This window comes from Hylobates moloch, unplaced genomic scaffold, assembly GCF_009828535.3.
Source record: "Hylobates moloch isolate HMO894 unplaced genomic scaffold, HMol_V3 SCAFFOLD_10, whole genome shotgun sequence".
In the NCBI taxonomy this organism is placed as follows: Eukaryota; Metazoa; Chordata; class Mammalia; order Primates; family Hylobatidae; genus Hylobates; species Hylobates moloch.
In genome coordinates, this window is record NW_026652285.1 from 82,473,102 (window position 1) to 82,495,075 (window position 21,974).

General features: G+C 41.4%; 1 protein-coding gene and 1 long non-coding RNA gene across 10 annotated transcripts in view; one reads left to right on the forward strand and one right to left on the reverse strand.

Annotated features, from left to right (window-relative positions):
* TXNDC8 (thioredoxin domain containing 8) overlaps positions 1–1,702 on the reverse strand; it is a 34,710-nt gene extending 33,008 nt beyond the window's left edge. For 2 of the 9 annotated variants that reach the window (XR_009215385.1, XM_058445971.1), the window contains exon 1: positions 1,451–1,596. Coding sequence is in view for 6 of the 9 variants with exons in the window: in XM_058445971.1 (XP_058301954.1) it covers positions 1,451–1,474 (24 nt within the window). In the remaining 3 variants the exon portion in view is untranslated. Of the gene's footprint in view, positions 1–1,446 lie in introns of all 9 variants that reach the window. The other 7 variants (XM_032164843.2, XM_032164844.2, XM_032164841.2 and 4 more) reach the window with 7 other exon arrangements.
* Positions 1–21,974, forward strand: part of LOC116475534 (uncharacterized) — a 137,458-nt gene that overhangs the window by 79,060 nt on the left and 36,424 nt on the right. The window lies entirely within an intron of this gene.

A 21,974-nucleotide genomic window follows, 5' to 3' on the forward strand; every position in this document is an offset into this window, starting at 1 on the left:
CTTTTCAGAGAGCCATGCCAAGCCTTTATTTCTCACTTGCTTCTGAAGTTGTAAGGTAGATGCTATCCTCACAAGCTCCCAACACTCTTCACTTTCCAGTAGTTGTTGTTTGGGTGTGAGCTGGCCTAGTTGGACGCATGAACTTGACTTGACTAAACTATCTGAATGGAATACTCTCATAGTATAGGTATTTATTTAACATATGCCATATGCTATGCCAGCTACCACACAAACTGCTAGGATACCACTGTGGACAAAAACAAAACAAAACAAAACAAAACAAAAACTATGCATTCTGTCTCCATGAAGTTTACATTTTAGAATGGAAAGCTTACTGTAAGGTCAATAGGTAATATTTGTAGTATATTAGTGATAATTGCTAATAAAGAAAATGAAAATGAAGTAGGAAGGAAGAATGGGGGTTGTATTGCAACTGTAGTCCAGATGGCCACGGTCAACCTCAAAGAGAAGGTGGCATCTGCATAAAGATAGGACAGAGAGCAGGGATTCTGGAAAGGTCCCTGGGGAGGAGAGGAAAGGTCTTCTGAGGGAATAAGGCTCCGGGCTATTCTGTGACATCCCCAGAACATTAAAAAAATAAGTGTCAAAAGCATTAGCAAATGTGTGATGTTTCAAAACATGTTCTTATATCAAAGTTACAGGGCAGTGCTGTCTTTCAATCTGGTCAGTGTCATTTTTGTGATCTGTATAGCCACCTTTGGGAAATATGTCACAAGTGCAAATCTGAGGGTGCTCGTGGACATGAGGCTCAGGCCCCAAACCCTCTCCCCTCCTCCAGCTCTTGACTTCCTGTAATGAGGGCAGGCATCAGAAGGTCTGGGTTCTAATGCCCACACCACCTCTTAAACGAACTAGCCCTGAACCTCTCTTTTAGAGGCAATTTTCTCCTTTATAAATCAAGAATTATCTCTGTCCTATACATGAATTTAGATTTGTTGTGACAGCAACACTGGGCAATGAGTAGAAGGTGGCACTACAAAGTACCCACCTAAGGGATTCTTGATACTACTGGTCACAATTTTCCCACCTCATTCCACATCTGGGGTTTCTATTCTCTTTCCTAGGACAAGAGAAAAGATGTGGGCTCCCTTACTTCCATGGAATTTTCCAGGCATAACTGAGGTAGGATCCATGGGATTAGATACAGGATGGGATGTTCTAGGAGCTGGTCTGGAATTCATCTGAAGTAAGGCAGGAAATAAGAATCCAGGAGGAAGAAAGCCCTTCTTTATCAATTTGCCCCATGGCAGCTTTTCTAGATAGTACCATCCCTCAAGGAACAAGATAAAGAGCAAGAATTTAAAACTCTCCCCTTGCTACAATGCAATGATAGAATACTGGATAGAGAGAACACATTCTTAAAGTTTTTCAAATCTGTTCCCAAGATGGCCACATTTGAAATACTCAGTGAAGTCAAATAAATACTTGCCAAGTCTTTAATAATCTGCACCATGATTACACCAGGGAAGTGCTGATGAAAATCCCTTGTTGGTTTAGTTGGATCACTGTAGCTGTCTCCTGTTTATTACAGTATCCTGCCTGGAATACATGGGTAACTTCTCTGTGACATCATTAAACATGTCATCTCAGAACCTGGAACTTTGGCAGACTTTGGATCCTATTTCACTTTTATGCCATGACTAGTTCACTTGTGGACAGCCAAGAATCAGAAAACTGAGGGCCTTATATGCAGAATCAGTAATGTGTTTGCTTTATTTTCATCTTTTATAACCTGTTTCTAAATATCCTTTTCCCTTCTCTAATCCCTCCATCCCATCACCAAATGAGAAGTAAGCAGAGTAACATTAGATAGCTGAGATTTTCACTTAAGAATTTGAAGATGCGATTTTGCTGTTGAGAAAAATACTAAAGTCTTAACCCTATAATAATGAGTTTCCTGTAAGTTTGATTTCATGAGTCATAAATTCACTGAACTTTATTATTTTGCTCTAATTATTTAGAGAGTAAAGAAATGTCACTTTTATGCACTAGATCAAGGGTTGGCAAGTGTTTTCTCTAAAGGAACAGATACTATTTTAGCTTTGTGGGCCACATACAGCATTTGTTGCATGTTCCTCATTTTTTTGCAACCTTTAAAAAATGTAAAAACCATTCTCAGCTAGTAGGATGTACAAAGAACAGCAATAGTTTGCTGACCCCTGTACTTGATGATTTGACATTTTCAGAATTGATGTCAGAAAAATTTTGAACATGGCTATGGCCAATGTTCTTCAAATCTACAGAGCAACAAGAACAACCAAAATGAGAAACAGTAGATTCTATAATAAAATAAAAATAGCAAAATCCTTCCTTCCGTTTTTCTGTGTATGCAGCTCTGGGCCTTTAGTCATGTGTTGCATGAAAACTTTCAGATGGAGACAGTGGCTGCCTCTGTAGAGGTATTTGAAGTTATGCATGTAACAAAATATCACATGTACCCCATAAATATGTAGAAGTATTATGTATGGATATGGTTTGGCTGTGTCCCCACTCAAATCTCATCTTGAATTGTAGCTCCCATAATTCCCAAGGGTTGTGGGAGGGACTGGTGGGAGATAATTGAATAATGGGGGCAGTTCCTCTGTACTATTCTCATGGTAATGAATACATCTCATGAGATCTGATGGTTTTATAAGACGTTTCCCCATTTGCTTGGCTCTCATTCTCTCTTGCCTGCTGCCATGTAAGATGTGACTTTCACCTTCTGCCAGAATTGTGAGGCCTCCCCAGCCACATGGAACTGTGAATCTATTAAACCTCTTTTTCTTTATAAATTACCTAGTCTTGGGTATGTCTTTACCAGCAACGTGAAAACAGACTAATATATATATTAACAAAAATTTTTTTTTATTATACTTTCAGTTTTAGGGTACATGTGCACAATGTGCAGGTTAGTTACATATGTATACATGTGCCATGTTGGTGTGCTGCACCCAGTAACTCGTCATTTAAGATTAGGTATATCTCCAAATGCTATCCCTCCCCCATCCCCCCACCCCACAACAGGCCCTGGTGTGTGATGTTCCCCTTTCTGTGTCCATGTGTTCCCATTGTTCATTTGCCACCTATGAGTGAGAACATGTGGTGTTTGTTTTTTTGTACTTGCGATAGTTTGCTGAGAATGATGGTTTCCAGCTTCATCCATGTCCCTACAAAGGACATGAACTCATCATTTTTTATGGCTGCATAGTATTCCATGGTGTATATGTGTCACATTTTCTTAATCAAGTCTATCATTGTTGGACATTTGGGTTGGTTCCAAGTCTTTGCTATTGTGAATAGTGCTGTAATAAACATACGTGTACATGTGTCTTTATAGCAGCATGATTTATAATCCTTTGGGTATATATCCAGTAATGGGATTTCTGGGTCAAATGGTATTTCTAGTTCTAGATCCCTGAGGAATTGCCACACTGACTTCCACAATGGTTGAACTAGTTTACAGTCCCACCAACAGTGTAAAAGTGTTCCTATTTCTCCACATCCTCTCCAGCACCTGTTGTTTCCTGACTTTTTAATGATCCCCATTCTAACTGGTGTGAGATGGTATCTCATTGTGGTTTTGATTTGCATTTCTCTGATGGCCAGTGATGATGAGCATTCATGTGTCTTTTGGCTGCGTAAATGTCTTCTTTTGAGAAGTATCTGTTCATATCCTTTGCCCACTTTTTGATGGGGTTGTTTGTTTTTTTCTTGTAAATTTGTTGGAGTTCATTGTAGATTCTGGATATTAGCGCTTTGTCAGATGAGTAGATTGCAAAAATTTTCTCCCATTCTGTAGGTTGCCTGTTCACTCTGATGGGAGTTTCTTTTGCTGTGCAGAAGCTCTGTAGTTTAATTAGATCCCATTTGTCAATTTTGGCTTAAAAAATTTAAAAAGGTATTTGAAGTATTTTCAATGTCTTTGTTCATTGCTTGTTCTCTCTCTCTCTTTTTCATTGGGATGCATCCTCCATCACAGCCAGAAATTTTATTCATGCTTATATATTGTAGATCTTATCCTCATCTATTTCTCCTCCATCTTTTCTGTCATTTTCATTCAAGAAGGAAAAATGGATGTTGACACAAACTGAACATCTTCCAAGCAGGGTTTCTTAACCACAGCATTCCTGACGCTTTGGGCCAATAATGCTTTGTTATAGGGGGCTGTCCTGTGCATTGTAGGCTGTTTAGCAGCATCCCTGACTTCTACCCACTAGATGTCAGTAGCACCTCCAGGTGGTAATAACCACAAGTATTTCCCGGGGGGCAAAATTGTCCCCACTGGAAAACCGCTGCTTCAAAGTGTGAGCTTCATTGTAAGCATTATTTTTATACATGTTATCTTATAAGTGCCCAGTTAGCTAAGGTAATTGTATCCATCTGCAGGTAAGATGGTCCAGGTACAGCAAGTTTAGATAACTTATGATTGCTAGAATTAATTTAGAATCCAAGCCTGTGTTGCTTCTCATGTAGGAAGGAACACAGGGTCAGCTAAAATATATAGGTCTCTTAGAAAGCCATTTAGCACTGGATGATCTGAATTCAGAGTGAATTCCTTTTTTCTCTGCACCAGGAAGACATCTACCATTTCCATTCTCCTTTTCCTTGTGGAATTAGCTCTTCTTGAACTTCTCTCCACAGCATTTGAAAAGAAGATGGTTCATAATGAATGCTCAGACACAGCTGCTACACCAACAAACTCTGGCCATGTCCCTGGGGTTTCTGGAGGTCAAGCAAGGCTGGGCCAGTACCTCTACCTTTCAGTGCTAGGGCTTGTAGACTTTTTCGTGGAATTTGCTGCTAAGAAGCTTGCCTAGCCCAAGGACAGGGAGAGTACAAGCTGATGGGTCACAGAGGTTTATTTATTCTCAACTAGAATAAACACTACTACAATCCAGAAAATGGCCAAATTCACTAAAATTGATTTTTTTTTAATGTTTTGCAGAGAGAGAGCTAGTCAGTAAGCATGGCAAATTTCTAGTCCTGGAAAAACGCTCCCGGCCTAGTATTTCCTAGAAAAGAGCCATCTGGGCTTTCCCTTTGCACTTGACTGCCTTCTTTGTTTCCTTAGACTAATTTCTTACCTCGTTGGACTCACGAAGCTCCAAGACAGTCTGGAGTCTCTTTTTGAGAAGTCAGGGTTGCATTTTTTGTTTTTGTTTTTGTTTTTGTTTTTATTTTGTTTTTTAAAAAATTTAACCAGGAAGAGAATCCTGAGAGTGGGTTGGGAATTTTAAATCTTGAAAAATCTACAAGAAAAACAGACTGGAAAGAAAAGAAGTAAAAAGAGAAAGGAAAGGAAAGAGAAGAAAATTGGTAAGAGGAAAAGGGAGAAAGGAAGAGCAAAAGAAGGCAAAGCAAAGTTTAAAAATTAAATGAAAGAAGGGCGAAAAAGTAATTATAGACAGAGGATAAAGAACTTATAATTAGGGGTTGGGCGTGGTGGCTCACGCTTGTAATACCAACACTTAGGGAGGCCGAGGTGGGTGGATCACTTGAGGTCAGGAGTTCGAGACCAGCCCGGCCAGCATGGTGAAACCCCGTCTCAGTATACTAAAAATACAAAAATTAGCCAGGCATGGTGGCATGCCTGGAATCCCAGCTACTCAGGAGGCTGAGGCAGGAGAATCACTTGAACCCAGGAGGTGGGGGCTGCAGTGAGTTGAGATCGCACCACTGCACTCCAGCCTGGGTCAAAGAGTGACATTCTCTCTAAAAAACAAAAACAAAACAAAGCAAAAACAAAACAAAACAAAACCAAAAAACATATAAGTAGGACTTTCATTATGTGGTCATATATAGACATTGGCATCACCTGGGAGCTTGATAGAACTATAGAACTTCCAGTTCCACCCCAGATGCATTGAATTATAATCTGCGTGATTCTTGTGAACATTGATATTTGAGAAGCACTGTTCTGGAGACAGAAAATTTCTAACAGAGAACTGTTGTGTGGACCTGTGGACCTGTGAACCAGCAGCATCAGCACCACTTGAGAACTGTGAGAAATACCAATTCCCAGGCCCCACCCTGGACCTGCTGACTCAGAATCTCTGAGGGTAGGGCTGACAGTGTATGTTTTAACAAGCTCCCCAGATGACGCTGCTGCCTGCTCAAATTTGAGAACCACTGGGCTAGAGTTTTTTTTTTTTAAACCACTGGATGGGTTTATGTTGCTCAGGTGTATCATGTCTTTGACACCGTGACGGCTCAGGATTATTATTCAAAGTATTTAACAATTTGAGTGGCTTGGATGCTGATCAGTCAGAATGAGCAACAGCTATGCATCTGCTCAGCTAATTGCTTTGCCAGGCATAAACCCTTTTAGTTTCTGGATTTGGGGAAGATACAGAGTGTCATAGGGAACATATTAGGTCAGCCTCAGTGAGGTAGGACATGTGAATAGGGTGGGGGGCAGAGCCTATTTATCAACCATTATGTATTTCAATAATTTAACAACTGCTATGAGCATTCCTGTGTGTGTCAGCTGAACATTAGCCTTGTGATATTGATGATAAATTCAACAACTGTTCTTCCTAAATGCCAAGTAGTAAACTGCAACAAAGTGATTTATTTATCAGAAAAAAAAGTTTATTCGAAATTAGTGGCGGGGCGCAGTGGCTCACAACTGTAATCCCAGGATTTTGGGAAGCTGAGGTGGGCAGATTGCTTGAGCCCAGGAGTTTGAGACCAGCCTGGGCAACATAGTGAGATACCATCTCCACAAAAAATTAAAAAAATTAGCTGGGTGTGGTGGTGCATGCCTGTAGTCCCAGCTACTCAGGAGGCTGAGGAGGGAGGATTGTTTGAGCTTGGGAGGTCGAGGCTACAGAGAGCCATGGTCATGCTACTGCACTCCAGCTTGGGTGAAAGAGCAAGATTCTGTCTCAAAACAACAACAAAAGCCCAAAAAACAAAATCAGTTTGCTTGGAATCTCAACATGAACATGGGGCTCCTTGATACATTTATAACCTTCAGTGACCCTCCTTATTGTTAGGAAGCAGAACTCTGCTAGGTCCCTGGGCCAATAGCTGATCTCAGAGACAGGACCGGAAAAAGCTCTATTAATTGAAGGGCACTGAATGCTGGCTCCAGGTTATTGAGCAGGAGTTGAGTGGATGGATTCCATGGATAGTGCACATCTTGAAAAGTGTAGAGAAAAAGAAATCCACAAGGCCAAGAACTGAACAAAATACCAAGACAGAAAAGACCCTTCTCACTCTTCATTCAACCCCTGCAATGTGGATTAAGGGCCATGAATGAATTTACATGTGCAAAACCTGTGCCAAGGACAAAATGTTCCACAAAAGTGAGTTATGTAGTATTAACGGCAATTATCGCCAGCATGGGGCAAACTCATGCCTCTGGCTTTTGTAGGCTGTATCTTTGTGTGCTGTTGGGAGATATGCAGAAATTGATCATAGTGAGGACAAACATGTACATCATTATCTGAAACTTTGTAGATTCTGATCCTAAAAGTCCTTGGATTTTCCTTTAGGCATGAAAAGAGCTGGGACACAGAGACTGAGGTCAGGGAAATGCCTGCCTCTCTGTAGTAAACAAGCACTTAGAGTAAGGGAGCTGTTGCATGTGGGTCAGTTTAGAAAAATGATTCAGCAGGCCAGGCCCGGTGGCTCACACCTGTAATCCCAGCACTTTGGGAGGCCAAGGCAGGCGGATCACGAGGTCAGGAGTTCGAGACCAGCCCGACCAACATGGTGAAACCCTGTCTCTACTAAAAATACAAAAATTAGCTGGGTGTGGTGGCATGCACCTGTAATCCCAGCTACTCAGGAGGCCGAGGCAGGAGAATCTCTTGAACCCGGGAGGCGGAGATTGCAGTGAGCTGAGGTTGTGCCATTGCACTCCAGCCTGGGTAACAGAGTGAGACTCCCTCTAAAAAAAAAATGATTCAACAAACATATTTCATGAAAATGGAAATGAACCTCAGTGTGCCCTTGCATAAACCAAGGAATAGGGACAAGAACGTTAAGAAAGAATATCAAGTTTTAATGATTTAGCAAGAAAAAATGTCACTGTAATAAATTCAGGAAAACTGCTTCATTGGAGCAGCCTACTATTGGGAAAGGATAGAAAAACATGAGATTGTATTATTTTATTTTTTTATGTATTTTATTTGATGGGGTCTTGCTCTGTCACTCAGGCTGGTGTGCAATGGCGCCGTCATTGTGCAGTGGCGCTGATATGCAGGTTGCCCCATCACTGCAGCCTCAATCTCCCAGGCTCAAGCCATCCTCCCACCTCACCCTCCTGAGTAGCTAGAACTACAGGCATGCGCCACCACGCCAGGCTAAGAGATGGCATTATTACCCCAAATGCATATTGCTTGTAGACAGAACTTATAATGTGTTATCAGTGTAAGAGTCTATTCCTGCGCAATTCTGTATCTTGTATCTGTCTTGTGCACGATAATGTGGCTTCGTAATATTATACCATTGTATAGAAAAAAGCTTAGCAGTAGCAGAAAAGGCCTGGAGGGAAATAATTTTAAAGTGTTTATTTTTTTGTTTGAGCATTTCACAAAATAGTTTTAAAAATAACATGTATTTGATTAAAAGATGAATATACATTTTTGAAGAAAATTTGGTTCATCAGAGATAAACCGAATATATGATAATGGTCTCATAGGATTAGAATTCCTGTCATCTACTAACACTTCACTCGCGTGTTTGTGGCAATGCTGTTGTAAACATGTTGTGCTGCCAGATCTGCAAAATATAGCTCACACAATTATGTATAGCGCAGAATACTCGATAATGGCGACAAACAACTGTTACTGATGAATGTATTTACTCTACAGTTGACCCTTTAACAAAATGGGTTTGAAGGGTATGGGTCTACTTCTATGTGGATTTTTTTTCAATAAATATTTTAGAAAAATTTTTGGAAATTTGCGACAATTTGAAAAAACTTGAAGCCAAACTGCGCAGCCTGGGAATATAAAAAAAATTAAGAAAAAGGTATGTCATGAATCCAAGAAACACACATAAATACCAATTTTATAATTTACTACCATAAAATAGACACAAGTCTTTTTTTTTTTTTTAGACAGATCCTCGCTCTTGTCACCCAGGCTGGAGTGCAGTGGCATGATCTTGGCTCACTGCAACCTCTGCCTCCTGGGTTCAAGCGATTCTCCTGCCTCAGCCTCCTGTGTAGCTGGGATTACAGGTGCCTGTCAACATGCCCGGCTAATTTTTGTATTTTCAGTATAGACAGGGTTTTGCCATGTTGGCTGGGCTGGTCTCGAACTCCTGACCTCAGGTGATCCACCCACCTCGGCCTCCCAAAGTGCTGGGATTACAAGCATGAGCCTTTGCACCCGGCTGACACAAATCTATTATAAAAACTTAAAATTTATCAAAACTTACATACACAAACAGATCGCGCATGGTATGTTTCATAGTCGAGAGAAATATGAACAAATGCAAAGATGCAGTATTAGATCATTTAGTACAATTTAGTACAAATTAGATCAATTTAGTACAACTGTACTACTGTAATAATTTTGTAACCACCTCCTGTTGCCATTGTGGTGAGCTTAAGTATTACAAGTATTCTCTTAAAATACTGTGAGATGCTCATCATCTCTGAGTGAGCCGTTGCCACTCCAGTAAAGTGTGTCTCACCATAAGATGCTATCTCTGGCAGTTCTTGCATATTTTTCATAGTGTTTAGTGCAATACTATAAAGCTTGAATAACACCATGGGACCCATATGAAGTGCCATTAGTGATGCTGGAAGTGCTCCCAAGAAGCAGAGAAAAGTCATGACATTACAAGCAAAAGCTGAATTGCTTGATATGTACCATAGATTGAGGTCTGCAGCTGCGGTTGCCTGCCATTTCAAGATAAATGAATCCAGCATAAGGACCATTATAAAAAAAGAAAACAAAATTTCTGAAGTCATCACTGCAGCTATGCCAGCAAGCATGAATACTTTACACTTTTTGCAAACTCCCTTTTTATCTCATATTAAAAATGCAGCATTTATATGTATGCAGGATTGCTGTAAGAAAGGCATACCTATAGACTCTAATATGATTAGAGAAAAAGTAAAGTAATTGTGTGACGACTCTGTCAGCAAACTTTTTCTGTGAAGGGCCAGATAGTCACACAAAAGTGGCCATAGATAATAGATAAATAAACAGGCATGGCTGTGTTCCCATAAAACTTTGTTTACAAAACAGGCACTGGGCTGAATTTAGCCCACAGGCCTTTGTTTCATGGTCCACGTCCTAGATTAAAATGTAGTTTAATCATGCTGGGCATGGTGGCTCATGTCTATAAACCCAGCACTTTGGGATGCCGAGGCTGGAGGATTGCTTGAGGCCAGGAGTTTGAGACCAGCCTGGATAACATAGCTAGACCCTGTCTCTATTTTTTATATATATATATATATATATATAGTTAAAGAGAACACAAATACTGAGAGACATAAATAAGTATGTGAATCACTGCATATCAAGTTGGACACAGTGGTTTATCATAAGGTGACACAATCATATCTGAGCAGCTTACAGTCATTCCAGATTGGGAAGAATTGTGTGTGATTCGATAGATAAGACGGGGATGGGTTAGATGGCTTCTGCTATTGAAGTTCTAGAGCCATTTGAATTTCAATCACTTTTCTTTTATATCTCCTAGATTACTAATTGATCTTTAAGATTTTCATACTAGCCAGGTGCAGTGGCTCATCCCTGTAATCCCAGCACTTTGGGAGTCTGAGGCAAGCCGATCACTTGAGGTCAGGAGTTCAAGATCAGCCTGGCCAACATGGTGGAAACCCATCTCTACTAAAAATACAAAAATTAGCCAGACATGGTGGCAGGCGCCTGTAGTCCCAGCTACTCAGGAGTCTGAGGCATGAGAATTGCTTGAACCCAGGAGATGGAGGTTGCAGTAAGCTGAGATCACGTCACTGAACTGCAGCCTGGGTGAGAGTGAGACTCTGTCTCAAAAAAAAAAAAAATGATTTTCTTGCTAACTAAATTTCAAGAGGCTACTTGGTCTCATGGAAAAAGGATTGAACTCTATGTTACTGATTACTTGTGAGACCATGAGAAAGCCACTTAATCCCTTATGAATCAGTATTTTCACTTATAGGCGTTGGTCTCAAACCATGCTTCTCCAGAACACAGGTGTTTCTTTAATTGAACTGAGCTGTTCTGCTGCTAAAATGCCCAGATTAAATATCGTTTCTAGGCGTGTCTGTGAAGGTGTTTCTGGATGAGATTAACATTTCAATCTGTGGACTCAGTCAAGTAGATTGCCTTCCCAATTGATTGGGCACCATCTAATCCATTGAGTGCCTGAATAGAAAAAAAGGCAGAAGGAGGAGTTCACCCCTTTTTTTTCCTGTCTCACTGCTGCAACTGAATAGCTCATCTAATTTGTATTCTGGGACCAGGATTTATACCATCAGCTCCTTTGGTTTTTAGCCTTTGGACTTGGAATGAATTATACCACTGGCTTTTCTGAGCCTATAGCTTGAGATGGTAAATCATGGAACTTAACCTCCATAATCCTATGAGCCAATTCCTCATAATAAACACACACACACACACAATCAGTTCTGTTTATCCAGAGAACTTTGACTAATATACCCACCAATAGTCCTCATGGTTTCTGCCTGACCTGTAGTCAGACATTGCCTGCCCCAGAATCTACAATTTAAGTTGCTATCTAATTTAAAGTGCCAGTGGATCATGTTGCTCCTCAAAGGATACCATGACCCCTTATTGCTTTAAACCTAAACACTGTGATTTATAAAAATAGGGATAGGGCCAGGAACAGTGGCTCACGCCTGTAACCCCAGCACTTTTGGAGGCCGAGGAGGGTGGATTACGAGGTCAGGAGACCATCCTGGCCAACATGGTGAAACTCCATCTCTACTAAAATACAAAAAAATTTAGCCGGGTGTGGTGGCGGTGCCTGTAGTCCCAGCTACTCAGGAGGCTGAGGCAGGGGAATTGCTTGAACCTGGGAGGTGAAGGTTGCAGTGAGCTGAGATCGCTTCAGCCTGGCAACAGAGCAAGACTCCGTCTCAAAAAAAAAAAAAAGTGGGGATTAGATGACTTGGCCTACCTAACATACTGAGTTCTTGCAAGGTAAAACTAAAAAGAGAAACTGGCTTTGAAAGCAATGAAGTGCTCCACAAATGCATGAGATTGTGATTCTCATTCATTTAATACTAAGCCAACTGTCACTGTGCACCTATACTAGGGCCTAAAGATGAATGACAGAGTTAAGACATTTAGAAGTTAGGTAGAACCTAGGTCTTAAGTTTACTGAAACAGAGTTTCCCTTTGGCCTGTCTAGGAAAAATCCTTTTCTGGATTTTGATAATGCTATTTCATGAAAAAAGCAAAACAACTCAAATAGAAGATTTAGAGCACACAGCTCCTTAGCTAGGCTACCTTCTGTCTTTTTTTTTGGTGTGTGTGTGGGGGGGTCTCAATCCACACTTTTTCACATGTGATGTAACAAGTAAAAGAAGTGTTTGGGTCATAGAAGAGGTAGATTTTAGTGTATGCGAGTCCATTTTTCTAGAAGCTCTTTGATGATCAGGTATGTAGCTCAATTGCTTGTGACTTTCTAGACTTTTACCACTGTTACTTTTTGAATGATGCTCCTTGGAACATTTGCTGTCATCGAGAATTCTACCAGAGTATACTGCATGTGCTGCAGGACGTGGGAAAGGCACAGGGCCTGTGATTCCTGGGTTGCCTAACATGAATTCTGGAACACAAACACCTTGTGGGAGCAGTTCTTGGTCCTGTAGTTGGTGCTTAATCAGCCAGCCCTGTCACTTGGAAACAGTTTGGTGCTTGATCAAAATCTTTTGCACTTCTTTCCCTCTATCACTTCCCCAGTTGCTTTCCTTTCTTTCTCCCCTCCGTTCTCCTCTCCTCTCACAAGAGAAAAAGACAAAACGAGGAGCAAAGCCAATGCAGACATGTGGAGGAGATTATATTACCACTTTTTGTTTTTTTGAGATGGGGTCTCGCTCTGTTGCCCAGGCTGGAGTGCAGTGTCATGACCATGGCTCACTGCAGCCTCGACTGCCTGGGCTTGAGCAATCCCCCCAACTCAGCCTCCTGAGTCGCTGTGACAACAGGTGCATGCCACCCTGCCTGGCTAGTTTTTTAAAAAGCTTATTACTTGCAGAAATGGGGGTCTCATTATGTTGCCTAAGCTGGTCTTGAACTCCTGGGCTCAAATGATCCTCCCATCTCAGCCTCCAAAAGTGCTGGGATTCCAGGTGTAAGCCACCGCACCCTTCCCACACACACTCTTCATAAGATGTTGGGAATGTGAGCCGTGCTCCTTGGTGATCATCGTGCTACACTGCCGCAACAATCAGTGGGTGGGAAAAGGGCTTCTATTTCCCTAGTAGCGTGTCATAAGCCAGTGTGTTGAGCACAGGACAACTGCAGGGACATGGATTCCTGGCAGGGAAGGACAGTGACAACAAGTGTCAAAAGTCACTTCACAACATAGATTGCAGAGATGTCTCATGTTAAGGATCCAGAGCTGAAGAGACGTGGAGACTTCTGGAGGGAAAGAAATGTTGAAAGGAAAGTGGGAAGAGGACAGAAGGGGGGATTTGGACTGGGCCTCTCTCCTTGATGTTAGGGAACATCTACGAGGGAACATCATGAACATCTGGGCAGGGAGGCCTCCTACTTTTCTGGAGAGCAAGAGGACTAAGTTGGAATAAGAGGGGCAAATGCCAGATTCTTTTTACTCCCAACTATTACTAAGTCTGTTAAATTTTGGTTTCTTGCCTTTATTTGAGACAAAATTATTGAAACTTCTTGGGATTGTGTGTGTGTGTGTGTGTGTGTGTGTGTGTGTGTTTGTGTGTGTGTGTGTTCCCATGTGTTTTTGTTCAAAAGGGAATGCAGCCAAGATGTTTCCTAGCATGGGAAAGGAGAGTTCATCCCCAAGTCAATGTCATATAATTTTACCATAAAGAATGGATGATAAAGGGACCTAGTCAGGGAAGATCCCAAAATGGGGAAGGCATCCAAAGGGTCAAAGATGAGGAACCTATTGCCTGGTTGAGTGAGGATGCCAAGGACATAGGTTGGGTCATGCTGTTACCCTTTCCACATACCCTCCATGCTTCAATGCAGACAACTAATTCTTTCTTAATCTTAAATAAAGTCATATGCACATGTATCTTCAAACTCCACTTCCAAGCACACTGCTACACTTATAGAGCCACCACCTTTTGTATTATAACAGTGATGTCAAGTGCATTCTCCTACCCTTTTATTATAATCCAGAAAGATTACAAAGAGCATGATAGCTGTCCAGGATTGCAATTTATCTGTTGTTTTTGAGACTGTGATTGGGGAGAATCTAAACTGAGGGAAGAAGCACATCCTCCTGAAGGAAGGGCTGGAGGTGATGGCCAAGGTTCTGTTCTTCACTCTCTTAGAAGTGACGGTGTCACTCTGGGTAAGTCCCTTACTCTCTGAGCCTCATTTGTAAAATGCGAAAATCAAGAGAGGCCCTGGTCCTTAAGGATCTTAAGGACTTTACTAATGCCTTTTCCTCCTCTGGTTACGGCATTGCAGAGACTTGTGTTGTCAAGGATACTGACTAGTTAAGATTCTTACTGCTGAAGCTGCTTTGGGGAAGGACACATTTCCTGGGAGAGCATGTGAAGCTGAAGGTCATCATACCAGGAAGAACAGGAGAAATGATCACATCAGCAATAGGAAGGCAAAGTAAGGGTGTAGGGTGTAGCCTAGATATTGCTGCCAAAAAAAGACAGGTTTCCAGTGCCTGTCGATGTGAATCACCAGGGAGCTTGATGACAAGGCTGATATTGGGTGGAGAAGGAAGTGTAAATGTATGAAAGGGAAAGACTCTATTATAAGAGGCATCTTAGCAGGGAAGAAGCTGGATCTAGCCAACTCCTCCTTTTTATATTCTCCACTCAGCTATTAGGGAAACCAATGGGGTGGGGGTTGGAGAGGACTTGTTAAGATCTAGAGTGGCATTCTACAATGACTCATACAAACCAAAACAATGACACTTAGGAAAGAGCCTTTCTCAAATCAAGGCTCAGGTTTTTAAAGAGCTCATATGTTGTTTTTTTATCTTGATGATCATTTTTTGTTAGAAACAGCAGGGCTTTGAGAACATAGCCCTAGAGAAAAACACCATAAGGCTTTTCACAGACCTGGAAAATACTTCTATTTCTGGGTAGAGTAAAAAACCTCTGAGTCTTTGGCCAGTAATTTGCCTAAGCCTGTAGGTTTCCATATGCCAAATATTATATTGATACAATGCCAGGTTCTGAAGATTTAATCTTTTTTTCTTTTTTTTTCTTTTTTATTTTGAGACAGAGTCTCACTCTGTTGCCCAGTCTGAAGTGCAATGGCACGATCTCAGCTCACTGCAACCTCTGCCTCCTCGGTTCAAGTGATTCTCCTGCCTCAGCCTCCTGAGTAGCTGGGATGACAGGCACCCACCACCATGCCCAGCTAATTTTTTGTATTTTTAGTAGAGACAGGGTTTCACTATGTTGGCCAGACTTGTCTTGAACTCCTGACCTTAGGTAATCCACCCGCCTCAGCCTCCCATTTCACTGTGTTGGCCAGACTTGTCTTGAACTCCTGACCTCAGGTGATCCACCCGCCTCGGCCTCCCAAAGTGCTGGGCCACCAGGCATGAGCCACTGCGCCCAGCGAAGATTTAATCTTATCAGTTCTTGTTGAACCTAAGATATCATTGTTTGTAAGATAAATCATTAAATTGCCAATCATACTATGCCATGCTATTGTAAGATGTATTCCCATTTCAGAGATGTTCAGATATGTAAAATACATATTATATTTATATTGGATGAATAAAACATGTTAAATAGCTTAACTCTGTTGAATTTTGTGATTTATGTTTAAGTCTAACTGCTACCTGGACACTGCTCTGAGAATATGGTGAGCTGACTCTGCCAAGAGCTTATTAATCCCCAAGGCTTTATTTTAATACCTGAGTCAGAATCCTGAACACCAAGCCTGTAAAATTCCACCGGGAGAGTCACTGGTATTGTGTTGACAGCAGGGACACCAGGTGGGTAAGTTATAGGAAAATAGATTGTCTCGGCGAATTGATAGCACAGCACAGCAGGCCAAGGACAAGAGTATTCTTCAAGTTCAGTTCCAAGGGCTTGACAAAGTACATCTCTCAATACTGGCCTTTCTTTTAAGGACACTAAAGCATAAAATTCATAAGTTTGTGTGTGTACGTATTGTTTGTGAGACCCCTTAATCCTTACAGCAACATCAGTAAGAGTGGGCCCTATTATTGCTTCCATTACACAAATGAGGAAAGAGGCATCCAAATCACATGGCTAGTAAAGGGAAGGACCAGGGTTTGAATATGGGCGGTCAAATTCCAGAGCTTGTGCTTTTAATCACTGCACCCATCCATGAGAAATAAACCTTGCTATCAAAGCAATTCAGACACGTAAACTAGCCATGATACAAAGAAAAAAGTGCTTTGATAGAGATGTGTGTAAAGTGATGCCGAGCCTGAAGGATAAAGCAACTAAGTTCAGGGATCTTACATATTAATAAAAGCCCTGAGGCTGGGCATGGTGGCTCACACCTGTAATCCCAGCACTTTGGGAGGCTGAGGCGGGTGGATCACTTGAGGTCAGGAATTTGAGACCAGCCTGGCCAACATGGCAAAACCCCATCTCTACTAAAAATACAAAAATTGGCCAGGCGTGATGGCACATGCCTATAATCCTAGCTACTCAGGAGGCTGAGGCAGGAGAATCATTTGAACCTGGAAGGCAGAGGTTGCAGTGAGCCGAGATCACGCCACTGCACTTCAGACTGGGCAACAGAGTGATACTCTGTCTAAAAAAAAAAAAAAAAACAAAAAGAGCAAGCCAGCTACCTCATCTTTTTAAGAAGGGATTCATCTTAATATTCTATAATTTCAGACCATGGGCTTCCTAGATACCATGCCTTTGCGTATTTGTGGACTCAATAGTCAATGTATTTACTCCAAGATTCATGAATATCGACACAAGGCTCATTACTTCATAGTCAGTAAATGTGGTTTAAACAAATTTTTTGGTTGTAGAAAATTTCCAGCATACACAAAAGTAGAGAGGAGCATATGCTGAACCCCCATCTACTCCTCACTCAGCTATTGTCAATATTTTGCTGTGCTTGCTTTAGCTATATTCACCTTCCCCATCTCCTTATACACTTTTTTCTTTTGGGGGGATTTGAAAGCAAATCCAAGCATTTACATAATCTCACTAGTAAATACTTCAGTATAGTTATCTAATATACAGGATCTTAAAAAATAATCTAAATTATTCCTACCAAAGGCATTAACAGTAATTCCAAATATTCATCTAATATCCAGTCTTTGTTCAGTTTTTCCTGATTAATAAATGTGATTTAATGGAAAAACTTTTACTTCTTTTGTGTTGACTAGAAGTAGATAGTTCTTCCTCTCATACCTATTTAGGCCATATTTGCAAAAACGCAAAACCTTTCTGATGAGCAATTTAGGCTGTTAGGAAATATAAATAAAATGAATAGTTTTTATAAACAGCGCATGCAGTATAACTTTATTTTTAAGATGAAAGATCCAAAGTAGATTTTAAAACAAACACCTGGCGATGATAGAGCTGAACCAGCATGTGCCCAGGTGAGTCCTGTTGAGGAAGTTAACGGTAAAAATTCACAGATTGAGGGGTAAGACGGTCATTTTGCTCAGGAAGGCTGAGCAAGTAACTCTTGAATTCTGATTCATGCTTTTTCTTTGATCAACGTCATTTGTCATTACTGAATGCCTTCCAAAAACTCATTTGGATGTCGTATGTGCTAAGCTTTTCTCAGGCGCCCTCTGAACCAACCCGGTCTTCAAGGTAACTGTGCTCATTTTATCTTTCAGTGTTTTTCTGTCTTTGACTTTAGAAAGGCAAATGATGAAAACAGAATTGAAAACTTAGGTTGTTTTCCTCTGTGAAAAAATGTATATAGATGTGTATATGTACATGTACAGAAACATTATGTAAAATATTGTATTGTTTTTTATGACACTGTATTCCTGGGACCTTCCCTAAATTTTTTTTTTTTTTTTTTTTAAAGACAGAGTTTTGCTCTTGTTGCCCAGGCTGGAGTTTAATGGAGCGGTCTCGGCTCACTGCAACCTTCACCTGCCGGGTTCAAACCATTCTCCTGCCTTAGCCTCCCAAGTAGCTGGGATTACAGGCGCCTGCCACCATGCCAGGATAATTTTGTATTTTTAGTAGAGATGGGGTTTCACCATGTTGGGCAGGCTGTTCTCAAACTCCTGACCTCAGGTGATCTGCCTGCCTCGGCCTCCCAAAGTGCTGGGATTATAGGCGTGAGCCACCGCACCTGGCCTCCTAAATGCTTTTTGAAATTGTTTAAAAGCTTTTCTTCTCCCATCAGTCTCTATTATTTCATTCTTTCCTCAGCATTTATTGAGCGTTTACTACATGTCAAGTATTACCAAGTATACAGTGGTGAAAAAATATAATGCTTGTCTTCAAGGAGGAAGAGAGACAGGCAAATGATAAATGTCTGCCATGGGCTAACCCCGGGACCATCGTGGAAGGGCAATTATTGGTCAGGGGGAGATCAGAAAAAAGGTTTACTATACAGGAGGAGGGAAAGGCAGCAGGAAGGAAAGGAAACAAGTTGGTGAGTTCAGGTGTGCCATATATCAGAAGGTGAAATGAGGCAAGAAACCAGATGGAACTATTCAGAATGACTTGCAATTTTTTTAGTACAAGAGGATGGGAACAAGAAATAACAGTAGGTTTCTGTAGAGTTTAATGTCTCATTCTCATTCCTTCTTTGGGCACTTTTATACCCTGGTTGTCTTATAGGAACTGTAAATTATAAGAACTGTATTCAACTGTCTTAAAATATAAAGCATAAAGTAAATATAGTCTGAAGAACAACTACCTGTGGTCTAGTTAGCTTCACCTTGGAGGTGGGTATGGTTTGCGATGCTAGACTAGTTCAGCTGAACCAGACCACAAAGATTGGTGCTGCTTCTTAAACTAGGGAGAAGGAAGACTCTGACTTGTATAGATTGGCTTTTCCTTTAGTTTACTACCAAACTAGTAAAATATTAGAATGGTGATTTCCATGAGATCAAGAATACAAATGAGTGGGTGTGTCTTCCTGTTGCCTCCCTAGTTCTACCACGTGGGGTTATCAAAGTTAGATGATCTCGGCAGCCTGTGTAGAGTGAAGAATCAACCACAGCTGTTGTACCTTTCACTCTTCCTGGAGACACCTTAGCACCCAATAATCTATTCTATTAACATGAGCGTCATCTTGCACCATAATGAGAGGTTTCTGGGTTTTATTTCTGTATTTTTGGACCTACTCAAGGTTCAAGTATAGCAAGCTGGGTAGTGGCTTAACACCAAAGTCAAACTATTCTGATAGGGACAAAATGTTTGTGGCAAGTGTGTGTGTGTGTGTGTGTGTGTGTGTGTGTATTTGGGTTTAAGAGTGCTTCTGGATATATCTCATCTGTCACACTTCTTTTGGATCTCAATGTCTCTTTCTCTCTCACACACATACACACACACACACACACAGTATATTCATTCTATAGTTGGATGTCCACATTGGCTTCTGATACGGTTTGGATTTTTGTCTCCACCCAAATCTCACGTCAAATTGTAATCCCCAGTGTTGGAGAAGGGGCCTGGTAGGAGGTAACTGGATCATGGAGGCAAGCTTCCCACTTGCTGTTCTTGTGCTAGTGAGTGAGTTCTCATGAGATTTGGTTGTTTAAGTGTGTAGCCCCTCCCCCTTCTTCCTCTTCCTCCTTCTCCAGTTCTGTAAGATGGGCCTGCTTCACCTTTGCCTTCTGCCATGATTGTAAATTTCCCCGGGCCTCCTCAGCCATGCTTCCTGTGCAGCCTACAGAACCGTAAGCCAATTAAACCTCTTTTCTTTATAAATTACCCAGTCTCAGGTAGTTCTTTTCTTTCTTTTTTTTTTTTGGAGATGGAGTCTCTCTCTGTCACCCAGGCTGGAGTGCAGTGACGCAATCTCAGCTCACTGCAACCTCCGCCTCCCAGGTTCAAGCGATTCTCTTTCCTCAGCATCCTGAGTAGCTGAGATTACAGGCACATGCCACCACGCCTGGCTAATTTTTGTATTTTTAGTACAGATGGGGTTTCATCATCTTGGTTAGGCTGGTCTCAAACTCCTGACCTCGTGATCCTTCTGTGTTGGGCTGCCAAAGTGCTAGAATTACAGGCATGAGCCACCTTTCCCTGCCTCAGGTAGTTCTTTATAGCAATATGAGAACAGACTAATACTTCTTGGTTCTACTCATTGGCATTGTTGGCTCAAAGGAACCCTGGAATGGGAAAGAGCAGAGTGCATTCTCCCAGCACCCTATGAAAGTTGGACTTGGAATGGGGATGGGAGGTTTAGGGCAAAGTCAACAGCATCTGAGACCTCAAGAACAAATGGTGGAAAAAATAGGGTAGGGGATGGTGAGTATGATGGTAGGGTTAGGTGAGAACTGGGAGTAAAGGGAAGTGGCAGTGGTAAAGGAGATAACTTGTGCAAAGGCCTCAAGAAGAGAACGTGGTGTATTCAGAGAACTGAAAGCTGTTCATCATGAGGTCTTCTCAATGTTGCAGTGATGACTTATGGAACATTTTGTGCTGTCTTTTAAACATAGCCTAAAGTTATTTGGTGGAATTCTCACAGAAACTAACACTACTTTGTGATTAGGAACACTTTTTTTTTTTTTTTTTTTTGCAAACACCAGAAACATAGACTGTAATAATAAACCACCATAGTTATAAAGCTTACGTGGTTTTGAAAATGCCAGGGACATGGCCTAGCTAAGGTTCATTCTCTGGAAGGGGTGTTATTACTGACTGCTCTGAGCCCCAGCCTTGGGTCTCAGGTGTTAGGCTGTAATTTCCAGGTCATTGCTTCTCTGTGCCTCAGGTTTCTTAAATGGAAAGAAGAGGAAGCTTTGCAGAATTCACTGAGACAGGTTGAAGAAGGGTTGAGCAGAGAAAGGGACACTGACATTTATTCAGCCATTATCACATGTTAGGCATCCACATAGTTATTAGTTCCCACAAATTATGAGATAGTGTGACAGAAAATATATGTTAAATGACAAAGCAGAATGCAAACTATAAGGTATGTAATAAAGATTTTGGAAGTATTTCCCCATTTGAACATATGATCTATAGATTCTCAGTCATCGCTCTTGTGAAGAATGTGGTATGATTGAGAAATGCATGTGGGTAGCTTTTGCTACTTTTTTGTGGTCTTTACCTTAATCCATTCTTGCAGGTTTTTCTGGTTTATTTATTGCCCTTGCTGATAGGATACACTTTAACTTACAGAAACATAAACTAGCTTGACCACTGCTGGGAAAATAAAAAGATCCGCGGGGACATAATGAAAGGTGGAATGTGTATGATTCAGAAGGGTGAGGATTCGGCATTGTAATTAGACAGGTCAGGACTTAGGAGGGTGGAGTGAACTCACTTGAAAATGATGTCTGCAAGGAGTGGGTGTGATCAGCAGTTCCTCCAGAGAGACAGCAGTTTGTACTGTAACTCTTATAAACACCCAGACAGCCTATATCTTTGTGTGTCTTTCTTTTTTTTTTTTTTTTTTTTTTGAGACGGAGTCTCGCTCTGTCGCCCAGGCTGGAGTGCAGGCGCGCGATCTCGGCTCACTGCAAGCTCCCCCTCCCGGGTTCACACCATTCTCCTCCCTCAGCCTCCTGAGTAGCTGGGATACAGGTGCCCGCCACTGCACCGGCTAATTTTTTGTATTTTTCTTTAATAGAGACGGGGTTTCACTGTGGTCTCGATCTCCTGATCTCGTGATCCGCCCACCTCGGCCTCCCAAAGTGCTGGGATTACAGGCGTG